Source organism: Megalops cyprinoides, chromosome 13 (genome assembly GCF_013368585.1).
Source record: "Megalops cyprinoides isolate fMegCyp1 chromosome 13, fMegCyp1.pri, whole genome shotgun sequence".
NCBI lineage: Eukaryota > Metazoa > Chordata > Actinopteri > Elopiformes > Megalopidae > Megalops > Megalops cyprinoides.
The window spans coordinates 28,646,300-28,665,508 of record NC_050595.1 but is presented as its reverse complement, the minus strand read 5'-3'; the positions used below and the strand labels follow the sequence as shown (position 1 = coordinate 28,665,508).

General features: G+C 42.5%; 1 protein-coding gene across 1 annotated transcript; it reads right to left on the bottom strand.

Moving 5' to 3' along the window:
- Positions 1–1,001: 1,001 nt before the first annotated feature.
- LOC118788472 (cytochrome P450 1A1) lies at positions 1,002–4,519 on the bottom strand. The gene is made up of 7 exons (XM_036544479.1): positions 4,488–4,519; positions 2,706–3,591; positions 2,476–2,602; positions 2,198–2,287; positions 1,911–2,034; positions 1,555–1,641; positions 1,002–1,440 (listed from the first exon to the last, which is right to left on the bottom strand). Exons 2-7 carry the CDS (start codon positions 3,543–3,545, stop codon positions 1,143–1,145), a joined length of 1,566 nt encoding a protein of 521 aa, XP_036400372.1. The 5' UTR covers positions 3,546–3,591; positions 4,488–4,519; the 3' UTR covers positions 1,002–1,142.
- Between the last annotated feature and the right edge of the window lie 14,690 nt (positions 4,520–19,209).

Below are 19,209 nucleotides of genomic sequence, written 5' to 3'. Positions count from 1 at the left end.
TTGCGCAAAGACATAGTTTTCTGTGCGTAACTATTTAACTCAATTTCATTTAACCTCTGCATTTAACAGTAGCGTTATTTTTGCTATACAATTATACAAAAAATGAATCTGTAAAAACAAAGAACATAAGAGACGGGATTTTTAAGCCACACACTTTAGTATCTCACAGAGATACATTTTTATTAAAAGCCAAAAAAGAAAGTATGCCATTTAATAAAACTGTATATATAAATACAATAACATGTAGTAGTAGCATGTTTACACAGTTGGAAGTAATCATAATGTGTTTTTGTTCTTCAAAGTTAACAAAAAGTCCTTCATCATTACCATGTCAAAATGACTCACACACAAGTAGAATGTTGATATCAGAAACAATTATATCAGTGATAACAATAACCAGTGCTAGCATTACAAATCATACAGTGATCTGGTAAATTATATGGTATAGAGTATTTGTAAGGTATTTGCTTCTAACATTTTTATTATACTCTGTACAAACAGCATTTTATATAAAGCATTGATAACTATCAAACAGTGTGTCAATGTAAAAACAAATATACATGCCATGAATCACATTATGGGATGCAAGTCACATATGCAAAAATAGCTTCAATGATTTAATCCACAGTAGACAGTTTCACGCAATAAAATGTCTTTCACTGAGAAAAGTTTTATGGAAGATGTAGAGTTCAACTTTCTGCAGCAGCTAGCATTCATTTGCAGTATAGCAATTCGTGAGAAAAGGCACATTGAGGTGTAAGTGGCAGTCCCTCTTTTTAAAATGTCATTTTTGCTCTGAAATTGGAATATGTTTAAATTGTATGATGTACCATTGCTAAAATGAAATGGTTAGCAGTCAACTGGGATTAACTTTTGTAATTTCTTTTAAGAGCACCTGCCACATTTTAATTGACTTCCCTGACTTTATTGGATCGCCATTGACTGCCTCAATTGGCTCCATTTCCATCCAAATATAAGGTGTACAAGGGAAAGGCATTAGTCTAGGTGCTGGACTCTCAACAACAGATGTGAGTGTACCTCGTTACACTGTTAATCTGGACTGTGCTCATATCCACACATACTTCAGCCCAACTCATGTGTCAGACCCAACGCGCAAGTGCTAAGCGGGAGAGGGGGGCGTCTCAGTCCTGGTCCCGCACCCGCAGGCTGGCACGCAGCTGGCACCGCTTGTGCTTCATGGTGAGCCCGTATTCAGGCGTCATGTCCAGCGGGTGGCCCGGCAGCTCGTGGAAGCGCAGCCTCTGGAGCAGGATGGCCAGGAAGAGGAAGACCTCGGAGCGGCCGATGGCCTCGCCGATGCAGCGCCGCTTCCCCACGCCGAACACCATCACCTTCTCCGCGTCCGCCTTGTTGACGGCCGTGCCGTCAGCGGTCAGGAAGCGCTCGGGGGTGAAGGAGGACGGCTCCTTCCACAGCGCTCTGAGCAACACAGGAGGACAGAGGGGAAAAGAGGATTGTCAGTGATATTAACAGTCTTGTAACTGTGCTTCATGAAATACCATCCGGTCATAATGATTGATAAATGGAACGTACGAGTCATGGTTGACCTGCCACTGGTTGATGAAGACACAGGTGTCCTTGGGGATGAAGAATCCATTGAGTGATGTGTCTTTAGTGGTGCTGGCAAGGAAAAAAGTAGAAAGAATTTTGACACAAGTAGTAGAATCCCATCTATTGATTGTCTCCCACAAAGTCAAAAAGGATGTCTGTAGGGATTAAAGTCAAAGACTTCAATAATGTTATTTTGTACTCCTGAAAGGTCTGTTTCAGCAGCTTGTCTGGCAGCATATTAGGGCTGTAGAACACAAGAGTTGTGCCATAGACAACCCCCAGTGCTGCATAACTGTGTGATTGTGCGACTGTTTCATGTTTGAGAGTGTCTGACTCACCAGTGAGGGATCGTGAAAGGCAGGAAGGAAGAGTGGCGGAAGATCTCCAGGATGAAAGCCTCCAGGAACGGGAGGCTGGACTTGTCAGAGAGGCGGGGGGTACGCTCCATTCCCACTTTGTCCTCTACAGACAGAAAGCAAAAGTAAAGATTTGCATGTGCCAAAGTGAGGGCCTACTAACACTGCATTTAAGGCTTGGCCTAGAAGATCACTTGGAAGTGTATGAAGTGTGGTTAAATCTAAGCAGTATGAGATGCTTATTAGGACAAACAGGCATTTTCACTCACTCAGTTCTTGGTAGAGTTTCTCCTGGATTTCAGGGTAGGCAACCAAGTACACGACAGCCCATGACAAAGCAGTGCTGATTGTATCAAATCCTGAGAAAGAGAACAAAATTTGTTTGGATCGCTTCTAAAAACTCTTAGCAGTACCCAGCAACACAAAACTGTAAGTGGTACAAGTTACATTACATAGTGGAAATGATGAATACCAGTGGTTCATTTACCATCTCATAAACAATTCATCAGATTTTCATCATCTAATCATGAAATTAATGTTTACATACCAGCTCCAAAGAGGTCATTCACAATTCCAACAATCTTCTCATCGGACACCTGGACATTGGAGTTCTCATCCAGTTTTCTGTCCTCACAGTGATCAATGAGGGAATCTGTGATGTCGCGGATGTTGTTCTGGAAGGAACCAAGTTCAGTAAGGGTTAACATCATAGACACCAAAGACACCAGGAATAACAGAAAACTGAAAATGAATAAGTGGGGGTCTCTCCGTACTAACCTTGTCATAAGACTTGTAGTGCTCTTTGACAATCCTTTGCACAAACATGTTGAAGCGAGCGTTGAGGTCCATGAAGGTCTTCATGGTGCGGCTGGGTAGGAAGCGCAGGAAAGGGATGAAGTCCGCGGGGTTGCCGCTGCCCACCACCTGCCCGAACTCGTTGCTCATGGTCACCAGGCTCAGCAGCTCCTGGTCGTCGTGGCTGTAGCGCCGGCCGAAGCACATGCCGCAGATGACGTTGGCCACCGACACCACGATGTGGCGGAAGGGGTCGAAGCTGCCGCTGGCCTCCATGACCGTGCCGAGCTGCTTGATGAGGTACTCGCCCTCCTTGCTGATGTGCTCCTCCAGCATGCAGGAGTACTCGGAGCTGCTGCCCTCGAGCGTGGCGAAGGAGCGCAGGGCATTCATGGCCAGCTTGCGGCGGGCGCGCCACACGCCGGCCTGGTCGGTGCTGAAGGCCAGGCTCTTGCCGTCGTTGATGTAGCGGAAGCTGTAGAGGTCCGGCCGCCCGGCGAACTCCTCGCCCTGCTTGATGAGCGCCTGGCGCACTGTCTCACTGCCGCTCAGCACCACCACCGGCCGCATGCCGATCTGGATCTGGAACACCGGGCCGTAGCGCTCGCTCATGGCGGTCAGGCTCAGGTGTGGGTTGGCGCCCACCTCCAGCACGTTCCCAATGATGGGCAGCGGCTTCGGCCCCGGCAGCCGCCGCAGCCCCTCCGGGATGCCAGAGCGCAGGAGCCGGAACGCCAGGTACACCACGCACATCGTCACCATGGCCACCAGGCTCTCGGACACAGAGACAGAGCCCACCACCGGCAGAATCATCAACGCCATCGTGTGACTGTTATTTGCTGTTTGCTGCTGCTCACGTCAGGAGAACCTGTTCAATTTAAAGCATGATTGAGAAAAAAAAAATAAGAAAAATAAAAGATTTGGGGAAGTACAAGCCTGGGTTTCCACATGCACAAAGCACCTTGCTCCTGTGCGACTCTCGCTGCCAGAATCTTGTTTCAGCATGAATGGAATTGATTACATTAATGGGGGAGGGACAACCCAGGAGTGCAGCACTCACTTCAGAATGGCACTCTGACAAAAAAACAACAAGTGGGTTGAAACAACTGCTGAATATGCGCCGGTGAGCTCAATTGCTATAGGCATAACTTTACGGAACGTTTAGCTCAAATGCAGCTCCATGACGGGCTTCCAAGCCTTTTGCACAATCAGTGCTGCTCTGCGAAAGCGCGAGCTGGAGTCTGTCTGCGCAGGGCTGCATGATGCTGACTGGCCCATTGAAAAGTCCAAAAGCAGTTTTTCCAGTTTATAACTCGGATTGTGATTTATGCATGCAAAGTAATCTGCTACTATAAACTTAAGCCTGCAACATGTTTGCTTTGAAAGCTATTTCATTGAGGTGTTACACATGGAAAGCTTCTCATCACATTCAATGCTATGGCAATGCTATTCTAGGCTACATTTTGGAAACACTTACTGCATTCACAGAGGGTAGCAAATTGCTTCATCAGTTCTTGTCTCTAAGTGCTGTAATGTAGGCCTACACCAAAATAATTATGATAATAAATAATAATAATAATAAATAATATATCTAGGGTGTATTATTACCTCAGCTTCAACTTGACAGTAAAACAACTAACCAGACATAATGAATCGGGTGACCTGATACAAGCCCCACTAATTCAACTGCAACTATACCAATTTATCATTACTACTGCCTACTTTAAGGAATCCTGCAAAACATGAGCTTCGAAAAATAATTACCGTTAATAATGCAGCAGTGATTTCCTCAGCTCAAGTCCTGTGTGTTCAGCGAAGGATGTGTTTTGAAGAAAAAAGTAGATAAGTCGTGTTTCTTTCTATTTCCTTCTTGCGAAGTGAATTGACGAGGGGACGGACACTTCTTTTATAGAGCGCTTCTCGGTTCTATTGGCCTGCAGTCGAAGTGACGTAACAGGTTAGTTCTCAGTATTTGGACGCCCGGCGGCGCAGCGGGGAAATGTTTAAGCTAGAGGGGTAATTAGAGCGAATCAAAGAACTTGGGGTAGAGATGGTAGAAAAAAAGGTTTTACAACCTGCGATCTACACTTCTATAGAGAACTACGAGTAATCAAAACAATGCAAAGAAAAGACCTGAAAAAAACGTCCAAATGAATTAAAATGGCTTTTAGATCCATTAACAAAGTTACCTTCACAAAGAATCATAATATTTTGCATTACTTATGTATCATAACAACGATGACTAAAATATTTGAATATTACGGAATAAAATCTCTAAACTCACTTGTACACATTTTGCCTGTCGTTTTTATGCATAGTTTTAACGCTTCAGATGAAAATAATCAAAACAGACAGTTACGTGAATAGCCTACCTTTGATCAACCTGATTAAATATGCTTAAGTATAAACATGTTGAAACCATGTTTAAACATGTTTATACTTAAGCATATTTAATACTTAAGCATATTTAGCCGGACGATGAAAGGGTTAATTTACCCGAGTGAATTATGAAGACACATGCAAACAGAATTATTCCATACACGTCGTTTCGTCCTGAGTAGTCAAGACATGACAGATCTCTCAGTTGTGCCAGCAAGATTTAAATTGTAGTTAATGATATTAACCTTCAAAGATGATGTGATGGCTTATACATGAGGGTTTAATAAATATATTCATTTGATTGTGTCATAAATGTGTCTTAATAATGTAAACACATTCAACTCAGCCGTCAATTTGTGAAGCATGCGCTATCATCATCAGTTATAACTACGACGTATAATTTCTCCATCTTTTTGTGTAAACTTGGTCTTTTCACTGCAAGATACATAATTGAAGATACAGGAGAGTTATAATGAGCAATCCTTTTAATAGTCACAATTACATGTTATTATATACTGTGTAGGCTATAATTTAGATTTGCTTATAATTTTCACGTGGTCTAAAAAACTGCCCCTATTCTATTTTTTTCCTTAAGAAAGTACAGACAATAGGCCAACCTACGCTGACACGTATTTTCATATACGATATTCAAAGCCTACAATAATTAATAGAATTCATTTTCTGTTTTATTCAGAAGGCTATATAGTTTCATCTCAAGGAATCTCATGCTTTTTGAGTCACTCTGGATCTGATCAAAGCCCTTTCGCCTACTTGTTGAGAATTAAAGTAAAAAAAAAACAAAAAAACATTAAAGAGCTAAAGCTTCAAATGGTCATTTATTCCACGTATTAAGTAACTAATCCGATAGTATTTATGTTCCCTGTAGCAAACTTTGCTTCCGTGCTCATTAAGGATTCAATAGCGTGTCAAGGATGTATGGGAAGAAAAACAAGCTCGAGTGTTGTTAATCAGGGGACTTGACAGCCTGTTAAATCCCACTTGCCGTGTCAACAGGTGTAATATTTGAGTGTAACTCCAAAGCATTAGGAACAAGTGGAAATCACCGCCACTTTTTGAGTGATTGCTCAATTACATTTTGGTTTGTCTAATAGTCTAACATGTAAGTGAAAATAAGATGTAGGTATTTTGCATAATCATTCTGCCACACGAAAAAAACCCCAGTTTTGTCAAGTTTAAAATGTATTATGTAGTTAGTGCAGACTGACAGTAATATCCTGGCTGCGATTTGATTTGTTCTGAGAAAGTGCATTAAATAAGAGTAAAATTTGAACAGCAATCATCCACAACATGCTATAATTTTCGCAGAGCTCTCGATAATGGGGCGCGGTTTTAAAAAACTTAAATAAACACTGTCAAACGCCTTCGCGTGCGTGCACCTGTTGGCGCTCGGGTTAAAGATTGGCCAAAGTTGCGTGAGAGCACTTTGGCCGTGCCTCCCCTTCCCCCAACCCCCGGGTAAGGATGCTGGGCGGAATGATTCTGTCAGCACTGCACGGGTGAAAGGGTAAATGAGTTCATTGCACCATTTTTCTCTTTTTGAAAAAATGGGTTGAAGGGCCAAATAAAGACACGGAAACATTTGGAGAGAGTAAATTCATTTTTGTTTGGGACGTGTTACGCGTTTAGACGAGAAAATTCAGCTGTCTGTATACACTGCATGGGTTTACAAAATTTACATCATGGCATATTTAAGTTATTGTATCTGACAGAGTCCTGAAAAAATATCTAATAATGGAAACAATGAATAGAACATAGAAATAAACAATGCCGGGTCACGTATGGTACGCCACAGAGTGTGAAATCCTAATTCATGCCCGACTGATGAATGTAGTTATACAAAACTACTTCACAGTCAAACAGAGGTCTATTCAATCTAACGTCAAAAGAAAACCCATCATTAAATAGCTAGCAAAACTAATACCCTCTTACTTGTCCACACTAACGCAAGCATTTCGTTTAATTTCCGTTTGTAAAACGAAAACACGTGTAAGAATATTTAATTGAAGTCGTTTGCACGCAGTTGCGTGTTTGTTGGACAACTAGATTCACGAATGTCCACAATTATGTACACTGTAATAACAATAAGTTGCTTTTTAACAACATTGATATCATTGATAAATGACGGTTATAATCGTCTGAAATAAATAAATTATATGTATGGAAATGTAAAAACATAGGGCTAACGCTAGTCAATAGCTGAAACGGATATTTTGGCGCACGAACTGACTTGTATAAAAGACCTTTCAGTGCACCAGACATCCTAGTTTCATTGCTGAATGTTTAGGAAAGCACTGGTATGTTGGTCCAGCAGCGGAAAAGGGTATTTATGATTCAATAAAACTTAATCGACATGACCGTGCATCACTTTTGGACCACTACTAATTATTATATTATAAATGGTAATTATTGCATTACTATCAATGAAACAAATTATCACAAATTTCACTATAACTTCGTCGAGTCATTCAGTAAGTGTGATACAACAGTAGGCCTACAACAAAATACAAAAAGTTTATTTTAGTATGTTAGCCTACATTTGGTCAGTCGTTATTGGTGAAATCACCCCTCGGATGAAAAAAAAAGTTTTCCTTTGCATAGAATGAAGTATTTCATTACATTCATCTTATTTGGTTGATTTAATGTGAAAATGATTTCTTTTTGCGTGCAAGAACAGTGTGAAACTCTCAAAGGCAGGGGAAACTGACGCATATATTCACCAACCGCACCGAGGGTTTTCTCGCGAGCTCCAAATCGGATTATAACACACCGAATACCGTTCAAAATTCGTGTGACTGTGTCAGTAGAAGAATGTGTTGCCTCTCAGTCCGTCGCCTGCCCGTCGTGCCCCATCGTGCTGCATGTCCCTGCCCTTCGTGTTTGCGTGAGAACGCGGAGCTACCGTTGCCCTCTGGGGGTGGGCTAGTTCTTCGGGACAATCCTAAATCTGCTTGGTCAGTCACGCGAAGGCGGCAGCAGTCCCTGGAAAGACACAAGGGTCTTAAGCTCGCAGAACAAAGACCGCCGGACGTGAGACTTTTTCCTGGGCTTGGAGTTGCACATATTTCAGTGCTACAGCTACTATAAACGCGACGATCTTGGGCTTTGGAGTCAGGCGATGTGTCATTCAGACTTCATGTAGCATGCACGCGGAGGCATTATAGGCTGAAGTCAACTGTCACAGCACGATAGTTCGTGCTGATTCAAGACACGGTAGTGCCAGTGCAAGTACCTTGATAAGTCAAGCAGAAATCGCAACTGTTACAGGAAACCATTTCCTTTAAAGAAACGTTGGAATTAAGTTTCATAATACTGTATACTCGCTCCCGATTTTAAGTTCATATATTTGTTTTAACTAGGATAAGCGGACAGAAAAAAAGACGCACACGAGAGGCAGCTTCAGACAGATGCTCCTGCAGCTGAATGATAGTAAACATATCGGTCTCATGTCAAAAATCATACAAGTGCTTAAAACACGTCATTCACTCTTTGTGGATTCATTCAAAGACGGGTGGATTGCTTGCATGTGGCACATCTTAGTCTTGAGGAAGACAAATGGTAGCGTGCGACACGCAGGGTGGGAACATCCATACGCAATCAGCGGTGAGCTTGTATGTCACCTGCTTGAGGAGGAAAAAGTGATCACTCTATTGTTACAGTCTGTTACACAACTCCCAAGTGCTGCTCATCCCACACTATTGCCTTTAACGGAAGAGGGAAAAAAAGGGGATCAGGTCACCTCGTCTGCCACCACCTGGACTTTCAGAAAGGGCATCTTTAGGGAGAAACCCTGAGTTATGTACGCAATCAGATAAAGATGATATAGTAACCAGCGTGTTCCAGGGAGGATGAATGTAGAAGTGAGGCAAGTGGGGAAATTTGCCTCAATCAGAATACAAGCCCTCACGCACCTACACACGTAAGCAAACACAAGCTTTTAAAACATTGATCTGCCCTTTATACTGATGTCCTAAGGGATCTCTCTCCTTCGGTGTGCAAGATGAGCGGAAGTGTGAGGGCTGTGAAGGCAGGTGAAGCCACAACATCTCCCGGCACCTGGTGCACTAACTTTCCCAGAGACGTGTGTGCAAGGAAGGCATGGTTATAGCTTAACTTTCACATGCCATGTAGGCATAAGACTTTTTCTCCTGCATAGAAGACTGCACTGGTGCATTAATCAGTTTTATTGTTTCTTGTGTTCATAAAGGGAATGGTTCTGCAGCATGATGCCTGCACTTTCCGAAAACACACCATCTATGCATAGTTCGAGACAGGATATGAGAGAAAGAGGAAACCCCCATTGTATTTTTTGTATTGTCTGCATATTTGGTGAAGCCATAATGTTTGTACCACTTCTCAGTCTAAATAAAGATATCACTCCAGCAAATAATATCAGTTACAATGCAGTTAGAACATTCTTCCGATGAATTATGTCAGAAGTACTACCAAATTCAAACAAACCAGTTGACTCTGCCAGTGGAGTCTGCAACTGGATTAATATGCTGGTAATTTGTCTGCTTGGCAGGCTTCAGAGTGCTCTCAAATCATCTTACACATAATTAATCTAAACAGCTGGAGTTGCATATCTTCTTCTAGAACATATCAGCAGGGTCCTGCCTGGGATTTTAGTCCCTGGAGTCCAGTGGTCTGACTGCTACAGAGCTGATGTGTTCAGGAATACCACGGAGGTCCTGCAGACCGCGTAAGAGTGGGGGAACTAGCTTCAGCTCCAGGGGTGGATGAGAGAGAGGGGTGAGATGTTCAGAGACCAGTGACGAGGCTGCCGTCTGCATTCCTGTACCCTCGCGTGTGCTCCCATCAAGCCAGGCTTAATAGGATTATCTGGGGCAACAGGTCATGACCTCATACACACACGCACTCTGACACACACACACACACACACACACACACACACACACACACACACACACACACACACACACACGCTAACACTCCCTACCTGCTACTACCTCATACCGACCCTGTTCGCAGACTTGACATAACAGGAAACACAGCAGGGATCCCTCACCCATTTAGAGACCCGGTTTGCTTCATGAATCCTATCAAGGTTAATGTAGTAAGAATTTAGTGGGAAGGACAAGAAAAAAGACAAAAAAAAAACATTTTGAAAGGAGATGAAAGAGTTTTCACACAGGCTAAAAAGGACCCAAGCTCGCTGGTCCATGCTGGGGTCAGAGTTCAAATCTGACAAAGGAAAGCATACTGAAACTAGACCATCTTGGGGAAGATCTCCAGTAGGACTGTAACAATACATAGTAATGATTCTGATTTTACATGGGAACATGAGTAACCTTACTGAACTGCTGAAGATGACAAATGACTCATAGGGTGTACAAATATTAATTATGTGAGACAAAGAAAGATGTCATGCATCCTGTTAAAATTGGGGGATGTTGAAGAAATCTGTTAAATGTCAAAATACAAATACAAGAACAAAATGCAAGATGGAACAAATATAATTTGTTATGCTCTAAATAGGAAGAAATTAATTGCTGATAATAATAATGAACACGGATGCTTCTCTTCATGAGACGGCTATTACACTTGGCTGTTGAGCCAGTTAGGTTCCTCAAAAATACTGCTACCAAGTGTCAATTAGCTAACACTTTTGCAAGACGAAGTGCTCTTGCTAAAAGGGAACATTTCATGTTGAAATGTAACGTGTCTCTATAGGATAAATGAAAGGTTCACACATCTCTAAAGTCACGCATCTTTAAAGTCATGCAGATAAACAAGCTTACAAGATGGACAGGGTCTTTGCACTGCACTAACAACCAGTTCACTAAGAAAGCCCAGCATGAAACATAGCAGTGAAATTAAAATGTATATTAGTAGTTGTAGTAGGTCTTATCACTCTACTACCATTTTTAAGTCTGCAGAGCAGCCCAATCATCTTGACCTTAGTAGAGTAGTTGATCAGTACCTGTGAATGGTTCAGAACTGCCACATTTTCAATTCCAAGAACTGGCATAATATTTTAATTTTTCATTGATGCATAAGTCAAATTCCCACAGAGTTATACATTAAAATATTTCATAATAATTAGTGATCATGGACACACGGTTTTGTGTGCACATCGCAGCAGACATGAGTCAATGGTGACTTTTGGTCTTGGGCCTACTGTTCAAACGCAATGAGTTGACAAACATGATAGCTATAACAGCACATTGACATTGCTAGACTTGAAGTAATTCACATCAAAATGGCAAGCTGGCAAAAAATTTAGGTATTTTTCTATCTGTGGTATCTGTATATTTTGGCTAATTTCCATAAATTCTCAGGGGCAGTTGGTTTTTTTTAACACATTCCATTGCTTTCCAGGATAAAAATACTTTAAAGGGTGTGTACGACAGTGAGGGTCTCGATCTAGCTCACACCCTATAAACTATACAGTGAGAAATACATGCCCAACTAAATCATCTAAACTTGTAGTTAGCTATCTATATTGACAAATATAAGTGGATAAACACAGGATGCCTATTTCAACAAAAGTTTTATTCATGTGATTTAGTCAGCAGTGATGACCTCTGAAGTGGTGAGGATGGACAGAGAAAAAGTTATTTTCTTATCAAGAACACAGCTTGACATGGCTCGTTAAATGCAAACGATGTGCGTAAAAAGTTACACCAGGCTTAATCAATGTTAACTACACAATGCCACGTGCCATTCATGGCTTCATCTCCCACGCGCCAGGAGCAGACACCACTAGAGTTCATTCCCTGCTTTGCAAATCTCAATGTGTAATAAATCAGACTTAAAGCTAGTATTGTAACTGGTTGCATCGCATTCAAAACAGCATTAGTCAATGTGTCTGAGCCAGAGAGCACCTATCTGTGTTAATATTTAATTTGTCCACGGAAATTGGTACATGGAAAAATGATAAAGGCAAAAAGGAAGTATTAATTGCTATAAAAGAATAAGGAAGAGATAAAAAAAAAACCCTGTGCGCTAGATAACGAAGAAGGAGGATGGATCGGAGTGTTTGAAAAGGAGGATAATGAGGTCCGCAATCTTGCATCAATATTGAGTTGACAGCTCTTGTATTGCTATGTACTTTAACACGCGGCGGTGGTTAATTCAGTAGCGAACGGACCGCCTGCTAGTTTTTCACAACGCGCTTTGGGGTGCCTGTCCAGAGCAATTATATCAATTTTCCCTTCTGATAGGTGTGCGCACTCGATAGTGGACTAGCGGCGCCCAGCCTCTCTCCCCCTGCGAGCCAATTTCATTCCGCTCTCCGTGTAAACAATGGTTGCGTGCGGACACCTCTATCTCGGTCATCCATCTCGCTGTCACCTCTCGCTTTTCGGACATGAAGGTGCCAAAAGGCTTTCTTTTCGCTGACTCAGACTGTACGAGAACAAAAACGGTTTAAGAAAGAAGAAAAAAATGCGTGTGCGAAAATAGGCGTGGGGTGAAAAGTGTGTCTCCTCTTGACACGCGAAATATGCCAGACCTAAAACAAATTAACTCCATTTTATCCCGTCTCAATTTATGCAACAGAGTGTTGCAGGGAACGGTTGTAACACAAAGCGCTTCCACGGGTTAATGATTTGTGCCACAGTCGCTGCATTGCGTGCAGACTGTGTTTGCTCGGGCCGTGCCAAGGGTCGCGAGATTGTGTACAGAGAGAGCAGAGGGGGGCATCGTCAAGCTTTGCGGGTCACCCTTTTATCAAAACAATCACTGCCTGTTTTTTGGAAGTCCTACTGTTGTGTAAATACAGGAGTTGGCACCAACAATCTACAATTTCAAAGTTTTTCCCACCATTTATGTCAGAAATTACACTATAACCTACTAATTATGCTTATAACATTAGGTGGATTTACAAAGGCTTGGCAACCATGAGCTGCTTTTAAAACATAAGTTTAAATGCAACATCAGTTAAACACTGATCAGTTAGCTGATCCTTGTAAAAATATTTCTCAGTTTCAATGCATCTGTAATTTGACGTATTTAATGGCTGCTAATGCCCCAAAGACCGATTATACTGTGTGATCAACATTCAGAATAAAAACCCTAAAGGACATATGCATATTTATTATCATTTATTCATTTATTTCAATTTCTGTATGCCACTCAGCTGAAGGTATTGGAGCATTATACAGTAAATAAACAACACATTGTATGCACATGTATGGGTTAATGCAACTTACATTGCACCTGCTTGTGTGCTATCCATTGCTTATCTGCACTCCAACTTTTAATGCATTATAATTTACACAGGATATGGGTATTTGCCAGACTAATGAGTGAATGACACAATGCATAGCAGATTTTCCTTCTGAAATGGGATAGGGTTGAGGAGTGATTGATGTAGGCTGGAGGTAGAACCTATAATGACCTTGCTGACCATGTTTAAGAGGCTGTTTGTTTAAGAGGGATGATCCATTGTGAATGTGATGAACCAAAATTTCTGATATGGGAAAGGCGAAGGCCTGTGTAGCTGCAAGATTGCCGCCTCATTCTTGAGATGCATTGGAGCCAATGGCCTATCAAGTTTGATTGTATTAAGGAAGGAGACCAGAAGTACAAAGGCTAATCACTAAGTGGTAATTCTCTGTTCTTCCATTCCATTACATTGCATTACACTGCATTACATGCAATCAGCAGAGGCTTTTATCCAGAGCGACTTCTAGCGCAAGAGTACAGAAGTATATCCATTCAAGCTGTATGAGCTGCAGTGACTTTCCAGGTTAACAACACTTCCAAACCCGCAACTGCATCCACAACACCATTCAGGCATCATGACAAGTTAACTTTTGCTGAATTATTCCAAAACTGTACTGTTGTCATTTCAGCAATGGCGTATAATTAACAATAACAAAGGCTGGTGGTACGTCAAGGAGTAGGTGCATGGAGGTATCATCTGAGTATATGTTTTCAAACAGGTTTCCTGGCACAATTGGGAGTGCCATCTCAATACTGTGATTCGAAAGCCACGTCTGCCTAAACAGTTAGTCAACAATTGATGAATGTCCCAGAACGTGTCCCAGACCTCATTCTAGCATCATGGAGAGAACTAGAAGACTGAAAATGAGATGTAGGTTGGAAAGATCGTAGGCGTAAGACCACTTTTTCCTAATTTGGTGCAATTACTTATTAAGGAGCAATCCTCACTTCATTAAACTATTTGTGATTTCAGTCAAAGCAGGTTATTTATTGAGAGGAAATTCTGAGTGATATTCAGAATTCTGGGTGATTTTCTTGAGGGAGGAGACGAGAGCATGATGTGGGAAGCCGAAAGATCATCTTGAACAGAGCTTTGGGTTTCCTTGTAGACTTGCCTAAGGTGTCTGTGAAATGGCTATAATTTATTGACTGTTGTCTTGTCTTGACTGTTCAGATATCATAATATTTTTCATTAAAGCTGGGGTTATATACACCCGATGGTGGGTTGAGGTGCTTCAATGGTATAGTCAGTTAATGTCTGCTGAAAATCTTTAGTACTGTCACCAATGGCTGATGTCAATTCTACATGTTGAAGCAGGGACAACAGCCATCAACAGCCAAAACAGCCAAAAAGGCCTTTGATACATGACGCAGGGTAAAATGCTGGCTGAAGAATTGGTACTGCCTGGTACTAAGGAAATGCTCAAACCTCCGTATAGTATAGATTGGCACTTAATTGCCTGGCCATCAAATGTGGACTCAAACACGTCAGAGAATACACAAATGAAATTCTTCATTGCCCACTCTTAGGATTTGGCTTGCTAAGCACAAAGCAGGAAATGTAGCAGACTGTCCTGCAGTCAGTAGTTTGAATAACAACACGTTATACCCCTCCATAGGCCTGCTGCACATGAATCATTGTAGAGTTACATGACTGCAAAATGAGAAAGACAGAGAGAATGGAAAATATTTTGGCCTGTGCGTGCCCAGCTCTAGGGTCTCTGAGACAGACAGCAGTGTTATGCAGTCCGCTATCTTATCATGGGACAGTGCTCTGGGATGGCAGGAGGGTGCATTGTATGGAAGACCAGGCATCTATCTGCACCATCCAGTGTTTTTCTTGGACAGCACAACTGGATTATCCCCCAGGCCCTGTTGAGTAATTAACTGAACCCGGTTCAAGCATAACAAGCCTCTTCCTTCATCCCAGAGAGACAGGACATCCGACACAGCAGGCTACTGTGAGTGTGCGTCCGTGTGTGTGCGTCTGTGTGTGTGTGTGCATGTGTATGTGTGTGTGCGTGTATATGTGTATGTGTGTGTGTATGCACACGGGCACGCACTATGCCGTACAGCTGTATGTGGGCCTTGATGTAACCTGTATCAGCGCTTGCATGCAAATTATTTCTGAGGTCATTTAATCCAGACATTTTTTTCAGTGGAAATCCCGCTGAATTCATAAATTCATCGTCACTCCTGTAATAACGAGAGGCCTTTCAGCTGGATGCGCAGCACATTGTGTCGGGATTGTTCACATCCGCTCCATAGAGGTGCAGCTTTCCAAAATTGCTCCCTCAATAGCAGGAACATGGGACTACAGGCCCTGGGTAGGGCTGTGCTTTCCTTGCAGGGTGCAAGAAGTGGAGCTGTTTATTATCATCTGCATAAGGTATTGCTGAATGTTTGAATGTTTATTTGCCATATGCTTTTATTGTTATTAAATAATATTTTTATTATTATTGTTGTTGTCAGGATGTTTTGGTCTTTTTGCAGCAGATTGGAAATGTCAAGATATTTTCTTTGCCTCTGGAGTGAAAGTCTTCTGAACTCTCAGGGTCAAGTCAGTGAGCCCTTTTTGACAAGGCGTCTCCAGAGCACACATGACTGTAAAAAAAAAACCTGGTCCCGTTGAACGGTAGCATTTGATTCACCTTGCATTTGATTTCAACTGTGTGGGCTTCAGCCAGGGAGGGGTGTGTCTGTTCACTTTTGCTGAAAGCCCTCGGACCTTGGGCTGGCACAGCTAGGGATTGCTCGGATTCTTTCTTTTAAGTCAGTGCAAATCTATCTTGAGAGTTGACAAGGTTCCCTTGCCCCATGGAATCGTTCTTGATACGAAGCCCAAAGTTATCCCCCATCCTTTGTCTTGGCTTGAGGGCTCTACGTAGCCTTAAATAACAACACAACGGGAGGGTTTATTTTGCATTGCACTTTCATGGCATGTTTGTTTTGGATGCAAATGGAGGAGGCAGCCTTAAATGCACTCATGTCTCTCGTTCATTGACTCTCTGGGTAACTGAAAAAATTCCCGCATTAGCTGTGTTTTAGCGTCGGAAGTCATGGCCATTGAACAAGGAGTTTGGTGAACGTTTTTGCTGGGTGCTGCCTTAGATAATAAGATTCCTTTATACACTGCGTGATTCAAAGAAAGCAAATGGGAAATTCCTGGGTAGCTTCTCTGTGTCACTTCCTTCAACTACTCACCTATTGTAGGGTATAAGGCATGCCTCACTTTGTGTTTTCAGGAAATATCCTCTTATTAGCCAACTGATTGACTGGCAAGGTAACACCATAAATGGTGTCCACACTCATCAGATATATTACTTTATTAGTTAGCCTCATGAAAGGAATGTCTTTAAGAGAAGGTACTAACATTGCCGTTGTGCTCACAGTAAAGCCTGGCACACATTCTCTGTTTCTGTCTTTATCATAGATCCATGTACGGAATTTACCTGTTTCCATATGTCATATGGTAATTTTTTTTTTTTTTAAGCATTGTTACGTTTTACGCATTGTTTACGTCACACCACTGCCAAATATTTGAGATGCTGAACACGCTGTCGTCTTCATAGGGTCATAGGTGAACCGATGTGCCTTTTTTCTAGCATTCTTCCAGTTGCTGCTGTTAAACCTTGCGCAATAAGTCACAACATTTAAGTGGCAAAATTTCAGTTCATGACCACTGGCAACAGCTAAAGGGAAATAAACATGTTTTCATAGCACATAGTAGTCTTGACTGTGATGTTTGTGGAACTAAGAATAGAATGTGGCTGGGCAAACTGCGGTAGTCTATGGCTTTTTTGCTTGTTTATCCATACAACAACATACATTCCCTGTGTGCTGTTTTTGTGCCATACTCATATTCATGCGGTGTGTATTTATAAGAGAGTCTGAGTTATTGTGAAACATTGCTGAATGAATTACATGAGGCCAAGACAGCACAAGCGCTTACATCACAGTATGCCAAATTTAAATTTTTGTATCAGTTTTTCTGATGATTGTCTTTTTGTATTGGGGTCAAATAGCCTGAAGTAGGTTACAAGAACATGAAAACATTTCGTGATCTGCTTGTTATCAATATATATTCTTAATATTTGAGAGACGATTATTTTACAGTAATATATGATGAGTATGTAAATGTGGATACTCTTTACAGTGAATGTACAGTACAATCAAACACTCAAACGTTTTCAAGGCTGTGATGTTCCACCATGGTCCTTGCTACTTGTACCCTGTAGAGGTTACATATACTGTACCACCAGCAGGTAGAAGGCCTCATTGCAGGGAACTGATGAGGGGCCCAGTGCTGCAGGAATGGGCTGTTTGTGTGTGTATGTGTGTTTGCATGTGAGTGTGCATTTGCATGCCTGCATGCTTATGTCTGCATGTTTGTGTGTCTTTGTGTGCATGTGTTTGCGCATGTGTGTGTGTGTGTATGTGTGTGTGCTTGTGTGTATGTGTGCACTGTGCATTATGAATGCACAGTGCACATGATTGTATGAACTTGTTTATGTGTATATGTGTGCATTACACATGTGAGCACGCATGCAGGTGTGTATGCGCATGTATGTGATGTACTATATGTGCTTGCATTCATGCATGCGTGCAAGAACACTGGCTCTTTCTGTCCCGGTGATGTCTCTGGGTGTTACCTGTCCTGAATAAACTACTGTCTCCCCAAGGCAGCTGTGTCGCTCCCCTTCCACCCTTCCCAAATAAGAAAAACAAACCTCCAGCCAGGTTGGCACAGGCACCCACCTCTCTCATTGCAGTAACGTTTCAATTGTTTAGATTTGATTCTCACAGCACTGCGTCTGTTTTCATCCCTGTCTTGGCTCCCCGTCATACCCACTCGTTTCCCTGCAGGCTCGCATCAAATCATCTTTTAGATGACATCGGAATGAAAAAATTCAAATAAAGTGTTGATTTGTGTGCTACTTAAGAGTGCTCGCAGACACGAGCTACATTCGAGATGCCGCAGTGCACCGTACCGGCGCTGTATGTTTTGACCAACGAGGGAAAGCGCAGCAATGCGTGGGGGCTGCGGCTGCAGGGCGGAGCTCCTCTAATACCGCAGAAGTCGAGGATTTATGGACTCTTGCGGTAAAGCTGCACTGTCTGCACATCAGTCCTTTCCAGCGTGCTTGTTGCACCACAACCTTCAGTGACGCACTTTGCTTGAAATCCAAACAAGGTGGCGAATAAATCAATCAACGTCTTGCCTGTCAGGTGCGAACAGCGAAAACCTATTTGGGTACCAGCCAATTCCCAACCGATAATTAACAGCGACTGTAATTTAAGGGCTTGGAAAAGTTGCTCTCTGCTTCTGTTCAGCTGCAGGATACAGCGTGAGGTTTGGCTGGTGCCTCCCCTGGCTGACTTGTTGCTGAGTGAAGCCTTCTCAAAATGAGCCACCTGAGACCCTTAATCTAGCCATTTTCTTGTCTGGGGAATGGAACACACAACCTCCTGATACCTGGGGAATGGAGCACACAGGTTTGCCCTGCTGCCATCTTCTTCCTGTTGCTTGGGGAACAGAACACAGCTCCTTGGTGCCTGTAGAATGGAACCCACTACCTCATGGGCAGCAATGTGATGTAGCGGTAAGGAGCAGAACTCATAACTGGTTGCTGGTTCGCTTACCCAGTGGGGTGCTGCTGTTGTACCCTTAGGCAAGCTACCTACCCCACAATTACCTCAGTACATATTCAGCTGAATAAATGGATAAAGTTGTAACCTACATCTTTGTAAGTCACTCCGGCTAAGAGCGTCTGCTAAATGACAACAATGTAATGATGAATGTAACACTCAGCCTCCTCCTGCCGCATGGAGAATGGAACACCTGACATCCTGGTGCCTGCAGAGTAGAACACGCTACCTCCTGCTGCATGGGGAG